A 22,136-nucleotide genomic window follows, 5' to 3' on the forward strand; every position below is an offset into this window, starting at 1 on the left:
TGGTTTTAAAGCTTAGTCTGGTGCCTTTTTAAACATTTTGAGTATTTCATTCAGGAGTCCTGTTCTTTACATGGTTTCCATCCTCCCCCTCAGTTCCTCCCCATTCCCTCATAAATTCAGGAGTTCTTTATTCTCCACCCCCATACACACACACACACACACACACACACACACACACACACACATCCTGCTGAGTCCATTTAAGTTCCTTGTAAATGTATAAGGTTTGAATATTTTATCTTAGTAATTTTGATAAAGAATAAAGAGTTCACATTTTGTCTTTTGTGGAGCATTTTAAGCATATATATATATATATATATATATATATATATATATACACACATATATATACATACATATATGTATGTATGTATATATATGTATGTATGTATATATACATACATACATATATATACATATATATACATATATGTATATATATATGTATATATACATATACATATATATATACACACACACATATTGTACACATACACACACATATATATATATTGCTTATATTATTGAGATTCAGAAATAATCTAAGCAATCTTGGCCACAGAATTTTAATTTAGAATATATTTCTTTCTTTCTTTCTTTTTTTTTAAGGTTTTTATTTTTAATTCTGTGTAGATGTGTCTGTGTGTGACTGCATGTACGTATAGTGCCTGGGGAGGCCACAGAGGCCATCAGATCCCTTGGAGCTGAAGTTACAGCTGCTGTGAGCCACCTGACATGGATCCTGGGAACTGAGTTTAGGTCCTCTGTAAGAACCATAAAGGCTCTTAATGGTTGAGTCATCTCTTTAGTTCCTTTCTTCATTAAAAAAAAAAATATTTCTGACTTGAAAACAGTGACAGTATGTTTTGCATTCATTTCTTTGGTCTTCAGTTAATCTTTTAAAGAATTACTCAACATCAGAATGTCATTAAGCAACACTGAAGGATACATACCTTATTTCTGTCATGTGGCTGTTTATCAGAATAGAGTTTCCTAGTGACTCGCTTTGTCTTAACAAGTAGAAAAACTTGTGAGTCTTCATTTTTTTAAGCTGTTTTTTTTCTAGGTTTAGTAAAGAAATTGGTATTACTCATGAAGTTCTTAGTATGTTTCTTGTATATTTGTCAATTTTTTCCTCCACTAAAAACTATAAGGTATTTTTCCTTAAGTGGTTTGTTGTTGCTTGTTTTTGAGATAGGATCTCACTGTGTGACTTTAGCAGGCCTGGAACTCACTATTGTTTACCAGACACAGAGACCCATCTGCTTCTGTGTTCTGAGTGCTGGCATTAAAAGTGCATGGCACCATACTTGCCTTGGATTATTTTTTATGTGAATTTTATTTTTTATACTGTGAATGCCTTACTCAGGTAATGCCTATCTGCTAGGTAAATGATATGATAAGTAATTTAATAACATATCTGCCAGGTATATTTCTAGGAGAATAAGATGTATTTGTAAGCATCTGCTGTTTTGGTATACATTTTTGGTATGCAATTAAATGTAGAGTTGTTTGCAATAGAAATAGCATTAGATGTATAGAATGGTTTTTATATCCACGAGGAGTTTTTAAACTTTTGGACTCAGATATATGTAGGTTTGTTCTTCCTACATATATCTAATTGAGGTAATTAAAATTATTTGCTTATTGATATTTACAAGTAATTTGTTTTTAAAAAGTTCTATTAAAATAATAGAATATGTAACCATTTTTTGTTGAAGAAAACCTAAGTATTTTACATGAAAATAAGTACTTGACTGTATGGCTTATTGCCTTGTAATGCACTTTACTCAGGTGATTGTCAAGAGAAAGTTCTAGTTACAATTTGTAAAGAAAATTTTAATGTAGCTAAGCTGTTAGTATTCTTCATTCCCCACACATTGTCAATTAGCAACATTTTAGCACTCTGATACATCCTTAAGTTCAATATAGTAGCATATTTCTTGTAAATTTTGAGAACTCAAGGTTTTAAAGGTAGTGTGGTGGTACATACCCTTAGTCCCCGCAGGCACAGTCCCCAGAGCTCAGCCACATGGCTGGCTGTCTCTGCCCTGCTACTTCACTGCTCTGCTCTCTGCTGCTGCTTTCTCCATGTCTCCAGCAAAGCTTGTACCACTAGGCAAGGAAAGACCATTCGAGAGACGCTTTTACTGGGCTTAATGTTGCAACATCAGAGAAGAAGGCACAGGAGAGTGAGTCTCTTCTGCCTGCTCACCGAGCCTTAGTAGCCTGCTCAAATAGCTGAAGAAAGGCAGTTTGGACCAGTTCTCAGGCATTGATTTTGGACCAGTCAGCCTTGCCTCTTAGCACCAGTTGTAGTCATGGTGGCTTGTGTATTGTATCAATAGTATGTATCCTTGTATTTTGTCACAGTCAAAGTAGTTCGTTTGGCTAGATGACTTGGGGAAAGTGATCTCTGTCTGGCCTAGGTAGAACAGGTTGCAGTGTCATCTGAAGTTCATCCAGGCTTGTGATCCAGGCAAAAAGTCTGGTACTATCTCAAAACAGCCCTGGCTAAGGCTGCCTTCAGAAGCGAGGGCTGTATGCTATGATCATGCTGTAGTCATTTCAAGATGTCCAAGGTGTGACCTAGGCACCTGGTACTGGCATTAAGGGATAATTCATTATAGTCAAGGCAGCAAAGGATTGTCCAACACCTGAGAATTAGGAAGTCAAATTGTCTCATTTCTAGCTGTCTTCTTCTTATAGGAAATGAACAAACAACATCATTTTTTTGAAAGAATGTACTTTTTTTTACATTATTTATGTTTTTATTTATTCATTCATTTTTGTGTGTGTATGTGTGCACATTTGTGAGAGTCAGAGGACAACTTGTGGGAGTTAGCCCTTTATACCTTGCATATTCAGGCATGGTGCCAGTTCTTTTTTTTACCCTCAGAACCATCTTATAGGCCCACGAATAGTGATTTTAAACATATTTGTAATCAGTGCTTACCATCTACTGACTGTCCCAGGGGAAACCGGCCCTCTCATCTGTCTCACTCCTAATAGCTCTTTATGGAAATGCCTACTTACCTTTATTTTCAACACAGGATATTGTTAGACTAATAGATACAAGTTGTGTTACAGTTTGCCTTAACTCAGTGAGGGTGAGTGTTTTGCATGCATGTGTGTTTGCATGTGTGTGCCTCATACCTGAGGAATCCAGAAGAGGATGTAGGAGTCCCTGGAACTGGAGTTACAGAGAGTTGTGAGACACCATGTGGGTGCTAAAAGCTGAAACAAGGTCTTTTGCAAGAGTAATCAATGATCTTAATCATCTGGAGATCTCTTTAGACCCCAGTTTTTAAACTATTCACCTAACCTACCTACCTACGTACCTTCCTTCATGGCATAAGCTGTGTGGAGGTAAGGTCAACCGTTTTTGTTTAGCTGTCTAGTTGCTTCAATACTGTTGACTAGTCACAGTCAATAGTAAAGAACATTTAACTATCTGTTGGCAAAATTAGCAGAAGCTGCTGACACTGTAGGATTTCCTGTGCCAGAACCTAAATGTAGCTCACTCCATGGTTACGACAGCCTTGTCTGTGTTTAGTCTCTGTTGCTCTGTTTCATTCAGTTTTTGAAATAGATTTGCTGCCATAGCTTGTAGATAGTGTGAACTCATATACTATTGTGGTGATCATTTAGTTTCTTTCCTTTCGGTGGTAGTGATGGTTTAGTTTTCTTTCCACAGCACCATTATTGATGTAGATCCTTAAGACTGTGCATACATATGCCTTGGTGTCCCCTTGTCTATCCTCTGCCCCCTTCCTGCTTTCCTCTCTTTCAAGTGTTTTAACCCCCACCCAACCCCCATGACTTTGATTTATGTTTTGAGACAGGGTTTCATAGTCTGGGATTACCTTGAACCCTTGAAGTCCTCATTCACCTGTCTCTATCAAGTGATGGGACTATAGACACATGCCACCACACCTAGCTTTTTGAGTATTTTGTAGTTTATGTCTTAGTTTTGTGCTTTGTAATCTCCAGTATTTTAACAAAGCTGATTTTTAGCAGTAGAGCATGTACTATAGGGTGTATTTACCCTTATGGTCTAGTCAGATTGTTGTGGATGTTATCATAGGTTTAGGATGATTGTTTATGATCCTTTCACTTAGGATCAAGCTTCTGAAGGGGATGCAAAGAAGAGTGTTAAGGAGCCTAATTCTATTGGCTAGGGTTCTCTAGAGGAACAGAACTTAAAGAATGAATTTGTCTGTTTGTTTATATAAAGGGGCAGAGTTGCAGGCTATGGTCCAGTTAGTCCAACAATGACCATCCACCAACAGAAGATCCAAGAATTTAGTAGTTGTTCAGTTTGTGAGGCTGTCTTATCTGATCTTTATTATATGTTGGAGTCTCAAACCTCATGCCAATGAAAGAATGGACGTGCCAGTGAGAGCAAGAATAATCAAGCAAAGAAAGCAAGCTTCCTTCTTCCATGTCCTTTATATGGGCAGCCAGCAGAAGGTGTGGCCCAGATCAAAGATGAATCTTCTTACCCCAAAGACCCAGATTAGAAGCAGATCTCTCCACTTCAAATAATTTACTTACGAAAAAAATTTCTCACAGGTAGGCCTAGCTATTTGGGTTTTAGTTAATTTCAAGTGTAGTCAACTTGAAAGCCAAGACTAACCATCATAAGTCTATCCCTTATCAACCTGGCATACAATCATATCTTTTTATATCATGTTTAATTTCCAAATGAAAACAATAACCAGGTCATATTTGCACCTAACATGATATAACTCTCCCTCATACAAACACATTTTAGAATAGGTGGCAATATTTCTTGAGGGACATTCTTTTAGGATCTCACACTTAAAGATAATGTCCACTGGTAGTCTGTTAATTGATGCAACATTTCATGATAAATTGAGGAAGGAAAACACAAATATCTTTACATTCTAAACAAAATATATCAGAAACACTTATGTAAATTATAATCCTTATCTCTGCAACTGGTTGTGTGGCCTTAGCTACCATACATTTATTTATTTATTTATTTATTTATTTAATACTTTTAATTGACTCTTTGTGAATTTCAAATCATGTACCCAATCCCATCCATCTTCCTGTCCCTTTGTACCTGCCCTCCATATTTTGGTGAGGACCAAAAGGAAAAGAAATATGGAAGCTGTAGTGTGTCAGAGTGTGTCACAAGTATACCCTTTTGTCCACCCATTTTTACTTGCAAATGTTTATTGCAATGAGTCATTGGTCTGGTTCAAAATGTCTGTCTTCTGCTACAGCATCAACACTGGATTCTCACCAGGACTTCTCTCAGATATTCTGGTTTTGCCCCCTGTCATGGAGATCCTGGAGCTTTGGATCTCCAGGACCAGCCTATATAGCTTATAATTTTTAAATATAAAAATATAGAGCCCACCGACCAAAGGTAGTGGAGGAAAATGGCTGATAGGACAGGAGGGGCGTGGACCTGCTTAGAAGTAGTTCCTTGGGGCCATTCCAGTCTTCATTGTTGCAGTCCAGTCCACTAGTGAAACAACAAACAAATCAACCAGTGGCTCAATCCAGAAGAGACCACCAAGCTCTGCCAATTGGCATGAGTCAGCCGAAGCTACAAGAATCAGCCAGAACACTACCGGAAGTTCTTTGCACTTTTCTCTATGAAGCACAACAAGCGAAGATCATCAAAGAAAGCAAGGTGCACCAGTGCAATAGTGTCATCAGCAAAGACCAGCAAGGAGAACCAATACCAGAGTGTCGTCCACTGTCTGCTGGGTTATACTTATACTCTTTCCAAACATTATGTGTCCTCTCAAGTGTCCAGTCCAGCAACACATCACATGCCCTTTCACCAGACAGCTTCCAGAAAAATACCACATGTCTGTTCTCAGCAAAACATCCTCTCACATGTCTGCTTCAGCAAAGCACCCTCTCATAAGGCCGCTTTCAGAAAAACATCACATGACACATTTGAATCTCCAACAAAGTCAGAAATTCCCACTTCACCAGCCCCTTCATTCTCTCTGGCAGTTCACAGATGACGTAGATGTTGGGGTGAGTTAACTCAAAGCCCTGGATCTGGGCCTGGTCAGGCTGCTACTTAGCTGGTATTTATAATTCTTCTGTTACCCATTCTATATTTCCTCCACATTCAGCAAACACCTCAGCGGGTCTTACCCTTTGTAATCCTGCATGGAATAGGTTGTTGTAGTTTCCCATGGACTTTAGCTACAGACATGGTAATACCAAGAGAGTATAGTAACACCAAGAAATGCCCTGAAGGATCTTCCTACTTTCCAGACATACTCCTCCTTACCTCTGTTGTGGAGAAGCAATCCAGTTTCTTCTTGTTAGTCTGGCTCAGTAACCTCTCCTGGCATTGTTCCTCCTTTCTTAACCTGTTGGTAAGGGCATCAGAAGCTCCAAGAGGCCTGGGGACACCTGAGCTTCCAGATCAACAGATGTTTGATGTGCTCTTGGCAAGAGTGTTCCCTCCCCTCTCTGAAACCAGAATTCCTAGGCCAGCAGAACTTAAGGTCATGGGAACAAGAAGCAAAAATTTTCCTAGTGGGTCACTAGGCATGATAGTGAGTGGAACTATTCCTTTTTCCACTCCTTGGTTTCTGGACACAGGGATCCTAGCTCTGGGAGAAGCTGAACCATATATTGGATGCTGATTCAAAGCATATAGCATCTTCTGGAGAACACCTGTTCCAGCTTTCCAAGGGTGATGACAGCTAATTAGTGTTGTAAATCTGCCTTCAAAAGGCCATTTTGTCTTTCTGTTGAGCCAACTGTTTCAGGATGGTAGGGAACATAGTAAGACTAGTGGATTCTATGATCTTGGGCCCACTGTTGTACTTCTCATGTATGATGTGAGTTCCTTGGTCAGAATCAATACTGTATGGAATAGCAAGATGGTGGATAAGGCATTTTGTAAGTCCACAGATGATAGTTGGAAGAAGCATTACATGCAGGAAAGTCAAATCCATAACCAGTATAAGTATCTATTCCAGTAGGGACAAAGTATTATTATTTCTATGGAAGATGTGGTTCAATGTAGTCAGTCTGCTACCAGGTTGTTAGCTGGTCACCTCAGAACAGTGTCATATCTGGGGCTCAATATTGGTTGCAGATCTGGCACTTAGCAGCAGCTGTAGCCAGTTCACCCTTGGTGAATGTCAGTCCATGTTTTCAAGCTCATGTATAATCCCCATCTCTGACACCATGGCCTCGTTGTTTATGTGTCCCTTACTAATGACAGAGATGGCTAGGGAAAGAGACTTTATCTGCTTGATTATTGAATTCCTCCAGCTGAAGCCAACTTTTGATGAGCATTTACATGGGACACCAAGTATCTTCGTATTCTTCACCCATTTGGAGAAATCTGTCCACATACTTCTTCCCCAGATGTTTTTCTTTTTAATCTTCTAATGCTTTTCCAAGTCCTGACTGTTCAGCCAATTCAATGTTTACAAACCATGAATCAGTGAACAATCACACATCTGACCATTTCTCCTTATGTTCAAAACACCATGTGTACTGCCTGAAGTTCTGCCCTCTGAAGTTTTCCCTTCATTGATAACTTTCAGGGTTGTCCCAGAAAGAAGTTGTCATGCTACAGCTGTCCACTTCTGGGTGGTGCTTGCATAATATGCAGAACATCAGTAAACCAGGCCATCGTCCTTTCTTCTCTTAGATGATCAGTCATATGAGGCTGTATACACGTGTGCACTTGGGAGCAGGTGGCATTGTAACAGGAGTAGAAACCTTAGGCATTTAGATAACTTCTTGGGTAACTTGCTTGTGCCTTCAGGACCTGCTTAGGCCTGATCATATCTATTCCACTTCTATTGGATAGTGGATTGCTACTGTGCATGTCCTATTTCATGCTATGATTGGTAAGATAATACCCAGCTCATGATGGGCAGCTTGGGCCACATTGTAACTTGGTGGCCCATTGTCAAATGTTCAGTTTCCACTAAAGCCCAAGCAGGCCGAGAGCTGTCTCTCAAGGGAGAATAGTTATCTGCAAATGATGGTAGACCCTTGCTCCAAAATTCAAAGTGTCTTATGTGATTCACCTATAGAGGCCTGCCAATGGTCCAAACAGCATCCCTATTTGCCACTGACATCTCAAAGTATCATCAGCTCTGTTAGATCATTTGGTCCAAATGATGTGTGTAGCCACACAGCAGCCTGGACCTGTTAAAGAGCCTTTTCTTGTTCTAGGCCCCACTCAAAGCTAGCAGTTTTCTGAGTCACTTGGTATACAGGCTGAATTAACACACCCAAGTATCTCCAGAATCCATATAGGTTCAATAAACATTGTGCTTCTTTTTTGGTGGTGGAAGGGGCCAGATGCAATAACTTATCCTTCATCTTAGAAAGAATATCTCTTTATGCCCCCATAAAAGTGGACTCCTAAGAATTTCGCTGAGGTAGAAGACCTTTGAATTTTGACTGGATTCATTTACCATCCTTTGATTCACACGTGTTACCAACAAGTCAAAAGTGGTTGCTCACTTGGTCCAGTCAGCATAATGTTGCCAATATAGTGAACCAATGTCATACTTTGCAAAGGAGACAGATGATCAAGATCCCTTAGAAGTAAGTTATGACTCAGGGCTGGAGAGGTGATAGATCCATCCCTCAGGGAAAACTGTAAAGGTATACTGCTGGCCTTGCCAACTGAAAGCCAATTGCTTCTGGTGGGCTTTATGGACAGTCAGGTACTGAGAAAAAGTTATTTGCTAGATCAATAGCTGTATACCATATACTAGGAAATGTGTTATTCTGTTCAAATAAGAACACTGGTACAGCAGTGCAATCAGAGTTACTACCTGATTTAGTTTTAGATAGTTAACTGTCATTCTCCATGTCTGTCTGTCTGTCTTCTGCACTGGCCAAATAAGAGAGTTAAAGGGAAATGTGGTGGGAACCATTACTTCTGTATCTTTTCAGGTCCTTGATGAACTAATTTCTGCAGCTCTTCCAGGGATGGGACACTGTTTTTGATGAACTGTTCTCTCTGATAGAGGCAACTCTAAAAGCCATCCATTTACCCTTTCTAACCACAATAGCCCTCACTACACAGGTCAGGGGACCAGTGTGGGCATCCATCTTGCCAGCTTCTAAGAATATCTTTTTCAATTATACATCTGGGACTGTGGAAATAACCAAAGGATGAGTTCAGGGATGTACCGTACTTACTGTGAGTCAGACTTCAGCCAAAACTCCATTAACCACCTGACCTCCATAGGGCCCTACTTTAATTGGAAGGCTACGATGCTTCTTGGGGTCTCTTGGAATCAGTGTCAGTTCATAACCAGTATCCAATAGACCTTGGGAGGTCTGATTGTTTTCTTTTCTTCATTGTACAGTTAACCTTGTAAAAGGCTATAGGGAGGGCTTTCTGGCCAAGGACTGGAGAACGTTTAACAGTAAAACTCTTAGGTATTTTATCAAGGTCTTTCTTCAGGGGAAACTGATAGTCCCTTCATTCAAGGGATTCTGATTCGGCAGACTGGCTCAAGTCTAGAAATTGGCTTATGGGATGATTTCTTTTTGCCATGATCCAATGTAGACTTTATTAGTTTGAGGGTTTTTTTGTTGTTGTTGTTTTGTTTTTTGTTTTTTTGTTGTTGTTGTTGTTGTTTTTTTGTTTTGCTTTCATCAAACAAAAATGCAATAAGTTTCCTAAAATGTTTTATGCTTGGACATACTATGATTGATTAGTAGCAAAGGGCCATATGAGTCATACCACCATAAAAATCAGATTGACTACCTATTACAGGTCAGATCATTATGGACATTGTTTTGTCTATGCTGCCCAATACCATAAATACAGTCACATTGTCTTTGGAGATTCAGTGCTGCTACCTGGCCTCATGCTACCTCAGGGCCCAATTAAGCCCACTGAATTTAATTCAATCAACTGAACAGATCCTCAGGTCTGACACAAGGAAAAGGGCGACAACAAAGCATTTCAAATGTGCTGGTGCCCCTCTTAGCATTTTTGGTCTTATAGGACTAGTGAGGGTCATATCTTCAAGGACTTCCCAGGAGGATTAAGTCTTATATAGCATACTCTTGAGAATCTGAGGGTTCAAAGTTCTCAGCTTCCATAGGGTCCTCCCACCTATCTCCATACCAAGTATAGGATCCTATTCTTTACCAGTTAATGTCCTTAATTTTAACACCCTCTGAGGCTCGGACTTGAACTTTGTAGTTAGTCTTGTAATGGGGGCTTTGGTTTGATTTTCTGCAACTTGAACTCTATGGCTGCTGGAGAGAAGATCTCTTCCAGGGCATACATAGAAACCTTTCTCAGCGGTCCTCAACCTTTCTAAAACTGTGGCTCTTAAATAGACTTCCTCACGTTGTGGTAAACCCCAACTATACAATTATTTCATTGCTACTTTGTAAATGTAATTGTGCTGCTGTTATGAATTGTAATGTAAATATCTGATATGCAGGGTATCTGATATGTGACCCCCAAAGGAGTTACGACCCACAGGTTGAAAACCACTGCTTTAGACTATTTATATATACCTAGAGTTGCTGAGTTCATTGCTGAGTTCATTGCTGAGTTCACTATATTCTAAGATGCTAGAAGTTGATTAATTTTATTATGAAGCTCATTCTTTTCCGTTGTCAATTTTCCATTGATGCTAGGGTCAACTGACCAGTGTTATCCTTTTCCTTATTTTTCTACAAATTGTTCAAAGTTTTATATACAGAGTCACCAAATCCATTGTCTTTCACAATTGGTGATCAGGATAATCAAATGTATTTGTCTTCTTAATTTGTAAAATAGTTTACATTGTGGGTTTTCATCATTCAGGACTCTCTGAGCTTCCAGGAAAGGCTTCAGTAACTAAGTGAGATGCCTATTTCAGATAGATACTTAAAAGATTTATCTTTATATTTTTGTTGCTCTAGAACCACTTCTGGTACCAAAATCTGCCAGAGTTCTCTAGAACTCTATGGATGGATGGATAGGTCCATCCATCCAGGAGATTTATTAGAATGTTTTACAGGCTGTTGTCCAGCTAGTCCAACAATGACTGTCTACAAATGGAAGGTACAAGAATCTAGAAGTTGTTAAGTCATTGGAAGCTGATGTTTGAGCTGGTCATTAGCGTACACCTGAATCCCGAAGAAGTATGCTCTAATGCCAGTGAAGGACTCAAGATCCAGGGCAAGCCGGCAAAGTTTCCTTCTTCCATGTCCTTTATATAGGCTTCCAGCAGAAGCTATCTATATGAAAGATAGATCTTCCCACTCACAAGATCTGGATAAAGATGTATTATCTTCATACTCTAAAGATCAGGATTAGAAGTGGGTCTTCCCACTTGAAATGATTTAATAAAGAAAAAAAATTTCTCACAGGTATACCCAGCCATTTGGGTTTTAGTTAATTCTACATGTAGTCAAGTTGACAACTAAGACTAGCCATCACACTAGTCCTACTGAAAAGCTGCATATAATCTCATTACCCAGGAAGCCAAGGCAGGAGGATTGTTCTATGGTTGAAGCCAGTCTGGTCTCGAGAGAATTCCATGCCAGCCAGGGCTACACAGAGAGACCCTAACTCAAAGCAAAACAACAACAAAAACACACCCCTCCTCCAGCGGGTGTATGTGTGTGTGTGCAAAACAAACAAACAAACACACACACACACAGACACACACACATCCTGAGATGTTGTCTACATTTCTGCTAGGAAGAAGTGTAAGAGTGACATTAGATGAAAGTGAAATCCAAGATAATAAATATCCTTTTGTTACAGGGAGACTCCAGTGTGTAATGGCTTTTTGACATAAATGTGAAATGTCAGAATGGAAGCAGTTTACAATCTGGAGTAGACTACTGTTATTCCTCAGGCTTTATTAAATACTTGCATAAAGATGTTGGGCCCATTCTTGTTTCTATTTCTGACCCTCTTGTTTGAGAGGCACTTATCCTCAAGACTGTCCCCTTCAGTCTTCCTCCTCTGCCTTTCAAACTGCTTATGAAACTCATGTTTGCTGTTGACCTTCCTCAACACATGCTGCTTAACTCCTTCCTTCTTTTCCATCTTGCTTCACCTAAAAGCAGTTCTGAATTTACATATGTATACTGCCCTTACCATAAGGCCTAGCTAATTAAAAACTTGGATTTTCTTCCCTTTCTTTCTATGAGTCCTGAAGAAAAATTAAGAGTTTTGAAAATAATCTTTAGCTTCTCTTTGGGGTTGATGACAGCTGATCTCTTCCTTACTCTCCTGGGCTGAAGGCCTTCCTGAGGTGATAGTAGCTGACGCCTTTCACTCACATTCTTTTCCATGGCTTTTCTGTCTCTTCTTCATTGTTCTCACATGGAGAAATAGGAGTATGTGTGAAAATAATGACAGTTCATTGTGTCTCAGTATGAACTAACTAAATGAGCCAGTGTGTATCCAAGAATGTACGGTCACGCCACCCGGTAGCTGGTGTGATATAACTCCCATGCACTTTGTTGAGTTTGAGTTTACCTGCCTTCGTGCTGAGAGTCATTCAAAGGTGGGATGGCTGGTACTACTGTCCTTGGGATGGCCTGCCTAAAATGGAATATTTACCTCATAGGGTAGTGGTGAGTTTTAAAGTCAACTTTGGTAAAGTCTCTAATGTGGTGCTTGGCACATAGTAGGGTGTGTTAATTTTTCTCCCTTCCCTGCAGGGCATTCACCTGCTCTCCCTCTACGATTTTCCATAACACAGTTTTTACTTGGAACCAGTCTTCTGCCAAGAGTCTCAGTTTGGTTGTGTACTCCTACAACTACTATTTTTGGCTTGGCTTCCTCTCCAGCCACACAGTCGCCTATTGTACCAGCTAGTTGATGTAAGTCTCCAACCTCAGAGGAACCTTGTTACTTACCAGTAAGCTGTGTTTCTCTGACAATGTGCCATCGTTGGTAACTTGTTTTTCTTTACCACTGTTGATGAATTATCTGTAATAATGTCTTGTGTAATCCTGAAACTGGAGCTAGAATTAGAAACGTAAGGTGTAAAGTAGGCCTCCTAGAGGTATAACTGATCAGGCAGAAATGCGCTGGAGACTCTTGAGGTCAACAGCTTTTGCACTGTTCTGAGCGATGTGAGTATTTAAAGCATTGAGGGTGAAACACTTTCAAAGACAGTAAAGTTGCTAAGTAACTGGAAGTTTTGTGTGTTTTCTGTAAGTCAACACATAGCATTTCCTAACTTACTTTACCTGCGAATGCATTTCAATATCCTTTCATAAGTGAGAAGGGTATGGTTGTAACGTGACTAGAGGCTGTGTGGGGTAGGATCAAGGTGCTGCAGAGCTCAGCTTCCTTCTCCATATAGGTGTTCTCAGAGCTTGGAAGGAACTGAACTTTCTGCCACAAAGAATCAGCAAACAGTCTGTTGACACTGTAAACTTATGTTTGGAGATACTGCCTAATATTGTTTTGAGGTAGAAAGGTAAAATCATATGTTTCGCCTCAGATGCTCTTACCCTTACAGAGCTTGTGTTTCATCCCTTGGTGACTTGTGGATGACTCAGAATTTTGAAGTGATGGGTACCAGATACGGGTCACAGAGGTATTGGACTGGAGGTGTCATTTGCGCTATAGCCTGTACCTACCTGTTTTCTGTGCTTCTGTAAGTTCCCAACTTTGATGTAGTATAGTTAGAAAGTTTTCTGCAAATCAGTCATCCCCTTATCTAATGGTTGAAAAGAATATTTTCTGTCTGACTTACACGTGACCTTGATTCATATGCTAACACAAGTAATTTAAGTGTGGAGAGCCAGTCTGTCTCTCTAAGCTTTAAAGATAGCTTCTATGTAGAATTAATTTATTCCCGCCAAATATAAAACAAAAGTTAATAACTTTTTTAAGAAATGAAAATTGTCTTACATTTAAGATTATTGGATACTATGCGATGCTTTATTAATTAAAATCATTTTCATACCTGGATTTACCTAGGTAGGTTGAAGGACAGGAAGATGTGCTAGGGATAGAGTAAGAGGAGACTTGTTGGCGATACCCCTGTGACCTCACTGGGTGTGGTCACATATAGTGACTCTTCCCTGTGAGCTTCTGAGAGCAAGCACTAAAGCACAGTAAATTAAAGAAGTCCTTGGATGTTACAGTTAGACTTAGCTTTTAGTCCTGCCTTCAGAGTTTACTTTCTTTCTAGGAAGATTTAACTTCTGGCCCCTAGTCCCATTTGTGGATTGTGGTGTTACAATTACATCTTCAGGTCATAACAAGAACTATTTACGATCATGAATATAAGCACAGTGGCTGGAACACAGTATGTGATCAATAAATACTAGTTCCTGTTATTGGATTAGCAAATGGAGGGATGACGATCTGTGTTTGAAGCCAGTTAGTAGGAAAGAAAATATTAATAAGCCATTCACGCCTTATTTACTTGACTTTGAGCTTTTGGCATTATTTTTCCTTTGCCTTTTTGTAAAACACATCAGTAGACATCACTATTTTAGTTGTTTGGAACTGCTTTGTCTGTCACTTTCGCTTCTGTTAGGAAGGAGTCATCTTTGTGTGGCAGTGGGCACTGAGATGGTCAGAGTTTCTGTGCAGCTATGTAGAACTGAGGGCACTACACATGAGGGACACGAGTACACATGTAGGCTTATGTGACCCGTGTGTAAGTAATCTCACCTCATCCAGTCCCAGTCTTGCTGACTTGGAAACACCCTACATGAATCTCAGACACTGACTCTGTATATTGTGTGTACATATGTGACTGCTCGGGGTTCAATTTATTCTGTTCTATTTATATTAGTTATAGATCATCAATACATATCTGAGGTATTTTTGAGCCAGCCACCGAAGCTTGACATTTGAGAATAGAACTCTTAAGAAGAGCTGGATTCCTCATTAGGATAGAAAGCAATGTGGTTACTAGGACACAGATTTTTACCATATTAGAATCAAAGTTGCAAAGATTTTAACAACTTTTAACCAACAGTTTTGTTCAAGTCATTGTGATAAGAAGGCATTACGTCACAATGTAATTAGCAGTTCTTCCCTATGTGATACAGGAGAAGTAGTGGGCTATGAAATCTGATAGACTGCCTCAGTTGTGAGACAGGATTCCTGTGAGATTGCAGTTGAGTGTCTGTCTTGCCTTGGGCCAGCAATTTCAGGAAGGAGAGACTGCAGGAGTGACCAAGGCTATAACAATTTCCTCACTCAAGCCCCACACCCCACACCTATAAATGGTCACAGCTAGCTTTGCCTCCTGGCAGACCCCTCAGTTTCTTCCTCTGGAGAGAAGCTGTCCCTCGCTATGTGCATTAGTAAACACAGTTGTTAGAAGCCAAATTCTGTCTCTTTCTGATGCCCCAGAAATCTAAATTAAATTATTATCATAAATAATACGAAATGACATTTTAAGGGATAGAAGGTGTTTTATAGAGATGAGATCATGGTGGTGGGTCAGAGCAGTGAACAGAATCAGGCTTGCTGTTTACACTCCATGTATGATCTGGAGCAAGCTGCTTGTCCATTCTCTACCTTAGTTTTCTCACTGCAAAGTGGGGGAAGTGTCTTCAAATAGAGTGTTGTAATAACTATGATAAAACATTTACTGTGCTTAATGTAGTGCCTTCTATGGGAACAGTTAGATGTTATAGAACTGATTAGAATGTTTTTTGCAATTGAAACTCATGTGTTACTCTTAATTCATTATTTGGTAATATTATATAAAATATGACATTTTTAAGAAGCAAGAGAAAAGATAAGGTTTATATATACCATAGTGATGTCTGCCTGTTATCTTAGCATTCACAGCACCTTTTAGGCTGAGGCAGGAGGATTGTGAATTTGAGGACATCCTGGTCTACAGATTAAGTTCAATAACAGGACCTCATCTCAACAAACAAAGAAAAAGGTCAATATAAATCTTAGCACACATTTGGTATATATAATATATTCTAACCTATGTGCTTGAGTGATCAGAATTAAGTATAAACTTAAGTGTTTAGAGAAAGCGTGCCGGGGATCAGATTTCTGAGGCTAATATGAATATAGGTTTTGATTCTAACTGTTAATGGTAAGTATGAGAAAGGCTGGAGAAGTTTAAAAGCTTACAAAAGATGGAGAATGTCTAAGGAGACACCTTAGAGAAAAGAGGATTCTTTTTGGATTTTATGAACCTTTCCATTATAAAAATTATATTCAGAGTTACTTAAGAATGCAGCATCTGTTCACAGTATAAATGACCATAGCTTAAGACTGATCTTTTTATTTGTAAGAAGGAGTTTTTATTTATTTGTGTTCTGTTTTAGTGTTCAGTGACCAGTGACTTGGATTTTCCAGCACAAGTCATCCCATTAAAGACCCTGAATGCAGTTGCATCGGTGCCCATAATGTATTCTTGGTCTCCCTTACAACAGAATTTTATGGTATGTAAGTAATGTAGCTTTTGCTTGTTTGGTAATGTATTTAAATAAGAAACATAGCAATTTCTTGTCGTGATAAGGAAAAAATAATTTTAAAAAGCCATCAAAATGATAGTACTTGGACTGATTTTTAAAAATTAATAGTTAAAAGCCATTTAATATTCTTTTTCTGAATTATCCACAAGAAAAGTTGAAGTAAACACATTTAAAGATGACGTTTATAGTCTTATTCTTTGAAAGTGCCCTCTGACCTCGGCCCAGCTTACAGTTTTGTTCACTGAGAGCTTCTCATCAAACAGTTCAGGAAAAGGTTAAAACAGTGCACACCTTTAGTTTATGCACCACAGTCTGCTCTGCATATGGAGGTTTTGGACAGCCTAATGTATACTAGGAACTACTCTTAGGATTTATAAAGTACAAGTTAGGTCATTGTCTCTGCAGAGAATACTAGTTCAAGCTTTGACAATACAATGCTCATATTTAACTCTTTATGGAAATAGAATGAAGGAAAGTAGAGCAAAAGAAATTGAAGAGTATATTCTTTACTTGTTAAATAAAAATATGCAGTTTGGAGCTAGGGAGATGGCTCCATGCATACAAGCATGCATGAAAAAGTCTGGCATGGCAGTATTAGGTATATATGCAACATTAGGGAGGTGGAGAAAGTCTCCTTGGCCAGCCTAGCCTAATCTAGGCCAAAATAACTCAAGGTGGATAGCTTCTGGGCCTGTACACATTCATACTCACATAGACCCACATGAAACACACACACACACACACACACACACACACACACACACACACACACAAACACACCCTTCAGAAGAAATATAATGAAATGCTGAGAGAATTTCTTGATGAAGTTAGAGAATTGCTGTATAGAATTGCTTGTTAGAGGCTGATTGCTTTTTTTAAATAGTAGACATTTATAATTAGTGACTTTTCTTACCTTTTTTTATTTTATTTTATTTTTATTTTTTTTTATTTTTTGGTTTTTTGAGACAGGGTTTCTCTGTGTAGCCCTGGCTGTCCTGGAACTCACTCTATAGACCAGGCTGGCCTCGAACTCAGAAATCCGCCTGCCTCTGCCTCCCAAGTGCTGGGATTAAAGGTGTGCGCCACCACCACCTGGCTTTTCTTACACTTCTAACAGTGGCAGTTAAAGGTAAATTTCAGTTATTCTTATAAAGTTGAAATATATGTGCATTTAAGGCTTTACTAAGAAATACTGCAGTTGAGAAACATACTGACTCCTTCAATGAGGCTTCATATTTTCAGATTTATATTGTGGACCTTTCTAAACCCATCCCAGCGCTGAAATAAGGACATAAAGACCTAGTTATATTTATATAAGTTTTGTCACACAGCTGGTTGTCTCTTCAGTTTCATATGTCCAGCTTCCTCAGAGCCTAGGTGGTGATTCTTCCTGGGCCTGACTCTTTACCAGAATTCCTCCCTCTGCCGGCTCCTACCATATATCCTGCCTCTTGCTATAGGCTATCGGCCTTTTATTCTAACCAATCAGAAGGTGTCTTAGTCAGGAAAGGAAGGACAGAGACACTTCTTCACACAGTGCATATGAACGTTATCCCTGCATAGATTGGAATTGTGAAAGACTCTTAAGGGTTCTTTTTGTTGTTGTTTGTTGGTTTGTTTTTGTTTAAGTTGCCAGTGGGACTTTAGATCATTTCTAGACTTTCCTGGTCACTGACCAAAACAAATTAGATGACTGTTATGGTAGCATATACTTTGGGGAGCAAAGATGGCTACTATTGAGAAGACATAACAGCTAAATATTTAATTTTGGCTTACATTCAAAGAACTAGACTTGGTTTAGATGGAAGTTGGACACACAGAATGAAACGAAACTTGAGGCGAGTGTGCTGAAATTCTGAACCTGAACAATATATACATTATAAATTCTATACAAACTCTACATTTTTTTTATTACTCACACTTTGCTTTGTCTCAAGTTTTGTTTCTTTATTTAAACTTCTGGTAAAAAATTCAAAATTTGTTGTCTAGTGATGATTTGAAAACATTTAATCTTCCTGTTTCTTAGTTGCCTGATGGTCACCTGTGTGTCTCATGGCCTTTCTCAGTGTGTTCTTTCCTGTTGGTTGTTATTATAGTCTGATCCACCGCCTGTAATACTTGAAATGTTCTCTTTGTTCTCCAGTGAGTCTTCACCAGTGGGTCCTGTTTCTCAGAGTTAACTTTCTAAAATTCAACATTTAACCAATGCCTTTTTCAAAGGCTTTTTCAAATAAGCCTACCCTAACTTAGTTTTTTTTTTTTTTTTTTTTTTTTTTTTAACACATGCTTCAGGACTATCCAGTCTTGTATAGTTGCTGTCATGTACATGGTTGTATAGTTTTCTTCCTTCTATGCTTGATTTTGGTCCTCTGTGTTCGGAGATAGTCTAGACCCCTACATTTTCTTTGGCCCTTCCCAGCTGTTTGTTACACTTTGATGTAGATTTACTTATCTTGTTCACTAGCATAATCAACTTTGATGTATGACTTGTTCATCAAATTATTGAAATATTTTCTGTTGCTGTAGAATATTTTGATTTTACAAGTATAAAATCCTTTTGGAATAGAATGTCAAGACCGTTGATAGTTTTTCATCAGTATCAGGTTTTTTCCCCCTTGTTGTTGTGATAAATCACCAAGACAAAGGCAACTTATAGAAGGGAGAGTTTATTTGGGCTTATGGCTTCAGGGGGATAAGAATCCACTGTGGCAGCCGAGGCATGGTGGCTGGAACGTGAAACTAAGAATCACCTCTTCAACTGAATCACAAAACAGAGTGGGGAGTTGGGGGATGCCGACTGGAAGTGGAGTGAGCTATGGAGTCTTAAAAGGTTATCCAGTGATATACTTCCTCAAGCAAGATTGGACCTGCTAAACCTTCTAAACAGTGCTGCCAACTAGGAGCCAAGTGTTCAAATACATGAGCCTATCGAGGACATTTCTCACTCAGATCGCCAGAGCATCCCTAGATTTTTATTGTATTGAATATTTTAATTCCTAGATCACCAAATAAAGTTTTTTAAAAACTTTGTAGATGAATATTTATAGTTTATTTGGACAATCCACATATAATCAGATCTATTACAGGTACCTTCCATTTTAGCATCTGCAGTAGGAGTGTCTTAAACTTGAGGGCTCATGTAACCTGCAGGAGTTTCTTTTCCTAGAGGTCCCTAAAGGAAGGGCTGCATAGTAGATTACGGTAGTTACAGTAGTTACCAGTAGTTACCAGTTTGCACTACAGATCTGGATAAGGACAAGTACTCACGGAGAATACTATTTTTAGTTATCTCATTAACTTTTTTGTGTGGTACCAGGAATTAAGCTCAGTGTTCAGCATGCTGAGCACGTGTGTCACAACTAATTCTCACATCAAGAGCTTAAGTTTTAAGTTTTATGTTTTTGTGTACTATGTAACTATACACACACAAAACACACATATATTTAAATGTGTATGTGTTTGTGTTTATCATGATAAATGTGTGGAGGTCAGAGGACAACATGTGGGGAGTTAGTTCTCTGTCTACCACATGGGTCCCAGGGATTGAATTCTGGTTGTCAAGCTCGCAGCAAGTGTCTTTACCTGCTGAGCCATCTCCCGGCCTTCAAGTTTTAAAAAAAATATTTAAATTCTAATTTAAAAATTAGAATACATCTGGTTTTAACTTTTTTCTTTTTAGGTGGAAGATGAAACTGTTTTACATAACATTCCTTATATGGGGGATGAAGTTCTGGATCAGGATGGCACTTTCATTGAAGAACTAATAAAAAATTATGATGGAAAAGTGCATGGAGACAGAGGTATGCTATATGTATATTCTCTTTAGTGGGGAGTCTTGGGGTTTTCTTGTTGCCATGACAGTGGAAACTCTTAAAATGGAAAGCATTTAATTGGGACTTGCTGACTGTTGAGACGTTTAGTCCATTATCGTCATGGAAGAAAGTATGGTGGCATTCAGGCAGGTATGGTGTTGGAGAAGGAGCCTAGTGTTCTACTACATCTGGATGGCAGGCAGCAGGAAGAGAGTGTTACACTTAATGCAATACTAGTTTTCTGGGGAGTTGCTGTGTCCCTTTTACCACTTAATAAAATGGAGACTTCCTCATTTTTCCCTTCTTCCTCCTGGACTCTCTTTAAATCTTCCTTGATTATAAGTCCTACCTTCTTCTCCTTTCTACCCAGTCGTAAACGCAAGCCATTTTTTGATCAGGGATTATTGGGATGCATTCTTTGCAGTACCTATGTTAATACTGTGCCCCAAGATCAGGTTGCAGTCTGGACCAGGGCATAGAACTCAGGTTCTGAAGAATTCCCAGGTCACAAGGCCAACCCCAACAGACACTGGGTCTGGCTAAAGCACCTAAAACCTCAAAGCCTCCCGCCAGTGACACAGTTCCTCTAGCAAGGCTGCACATACTCCAGTAGTGGTACATCTCCTAATTGTGTCCCTCCCTGAGGGCCTGTCAACACCATTTTCATTCAGACTGTCATAGACGGTTTGCTAAAGACTTAAGGTTTCTTAAATGTGGAGTTTGAAGAAAAACTTTTTTAATAATAGAATTAACTTTTGCAGTTGAATAAGGAGCTAGTTTGGGCTTATAAGCATAAGTGTTTAGTGTTTCTTTAGTTTATCAGTTTGAGGATCTTATTTGCTAATTGGTAATAATCACAAACTGGTCATAAACTGTAGCAGCAACGACACACAGATTTTATAGGAATAGTGTGTGTGTACTTGGTAAACTTTCAGTAATAGTAAACCTAAGTTTAACGTTCTGTTTCTAGGACCTTAGGCTTCAGAAAGCCTCCCTACTCAACAGTGTCTTTCCTCAGGGCAGCCAGAGCCCATGAAATTGACTTATCAAAATCCTAGAGTCAGATTTCTGTGTACAGGAGGCTCTCTTGATATCTGAGCAAAGGGAGATGTGGTCATATTATAGTGAAAACAGGTTTAAATTGGTCAGTCAGTGACACAGATTGGGAAGAGGCTAAAGCCACAGGTCCTCGCGGATTAAAGGAGTACTGTGCCCTGGCCAGCTAGATTGAGAGAGTGACAGATACCGAAGGTAATGCTGTTCTTGGCTGGCTGTGAAACTGATCTTGACTATCCTTACCTGCCCCTCGGGTTACAGTGCTGATAGGCCTTTGCTATTCCTCCAGATTAGAGAACGTATACATAAACCTTTGTCATTACCCTTTTCCCTCTGTTTCTGACGTTTGGTTTTTAGAATGTGGATTTATAAATGATGAAATTTTTGTGGAGTTGGTGAATGCTCTCGGTCAATATGATGACGATGATGACGATGATGACGGAGATGACTCCGATGAGAGAGAAGAAAAGCAGAAAGATCTAGAGGATAGTCAAGATGGTATGTTTAATACTAGTTTGTTTGAGCCTTATATAATTCTTAAGAAAAAAAGTATCAGGCAGGCTCAGTAGGTAAAGGTGCTTACCACCAAGCTTGATGAATCGAGTCTGATCCCTGGAACCCACTCTGTAGAAGAAAAGAACTGACTCTCCTAAGTTGTGCCTGATCTTCACACCAGTATACTGTGGCGTACATACAACCATACAATATATATGAATATGTAAAAACCACCCATGCGTGGGTAGAACATGCCCCCCTTTGTTAGGTGTTGTATCTTCGTAGTATGATCAAATATATCCTCTGTACCATTTCATTCTTCACTAAGCTTCTTTGTTTCCT

At 39.1% G+C, this 22,136-nt stretch overlaps 1 protein-coding gene across 13 annotated transcripts in view; it reads left to right on the plus strand.

The window, feature by feature from the left end:
- The window catches only part of Ezh2 (enhancer of zeste 2 polycomb repressive complex 2 subunit), a 57,780-nt gene that overhangs the window by 16,535 nt on the left and 19,109 nt on the right, over nt 1-22,136 (plus strand). For 12 of the 13 annotated variants that reach the window (XM_034519654.2, XM_076913418.1, XM_076913423.1 and 9 more), the window contains exons 5-7: nt 16,282-16,398; nt 20,111-20,231; nt 21,657-21,797. In XM_034519654.2, the coding sequence (XP_034375545.1) occupies nt 16,282-16,398; nt 20,111-20,231; nt 21,657-21,797 (379 nt within the window). Of the gene's footprint in view, nt 1-12,695; nt 12,838-16,281; nt 16,399-20,110; nt 20,232-21,656; nt 21,798-22,136 lie in introns of those variants that run through there. The other variant, XM_076913427.1, reaches the window with a different exon arrangement.

Source organism: Arvicanthis niloticus, chromosome 15 (genome assembly GCF_011762505.2).
Source record: "Arvicanthis niloticus isolate mArvNil1 chromosome 15, mArvNil1.pat.X, whole genome shotgun sequence".
Lineage (NCBI taxonomy): Eukaryota > Metazoa > Chordata > Mammalia > Rodentia > Muridae > Arvicanthis > Arvicanthis niloticus.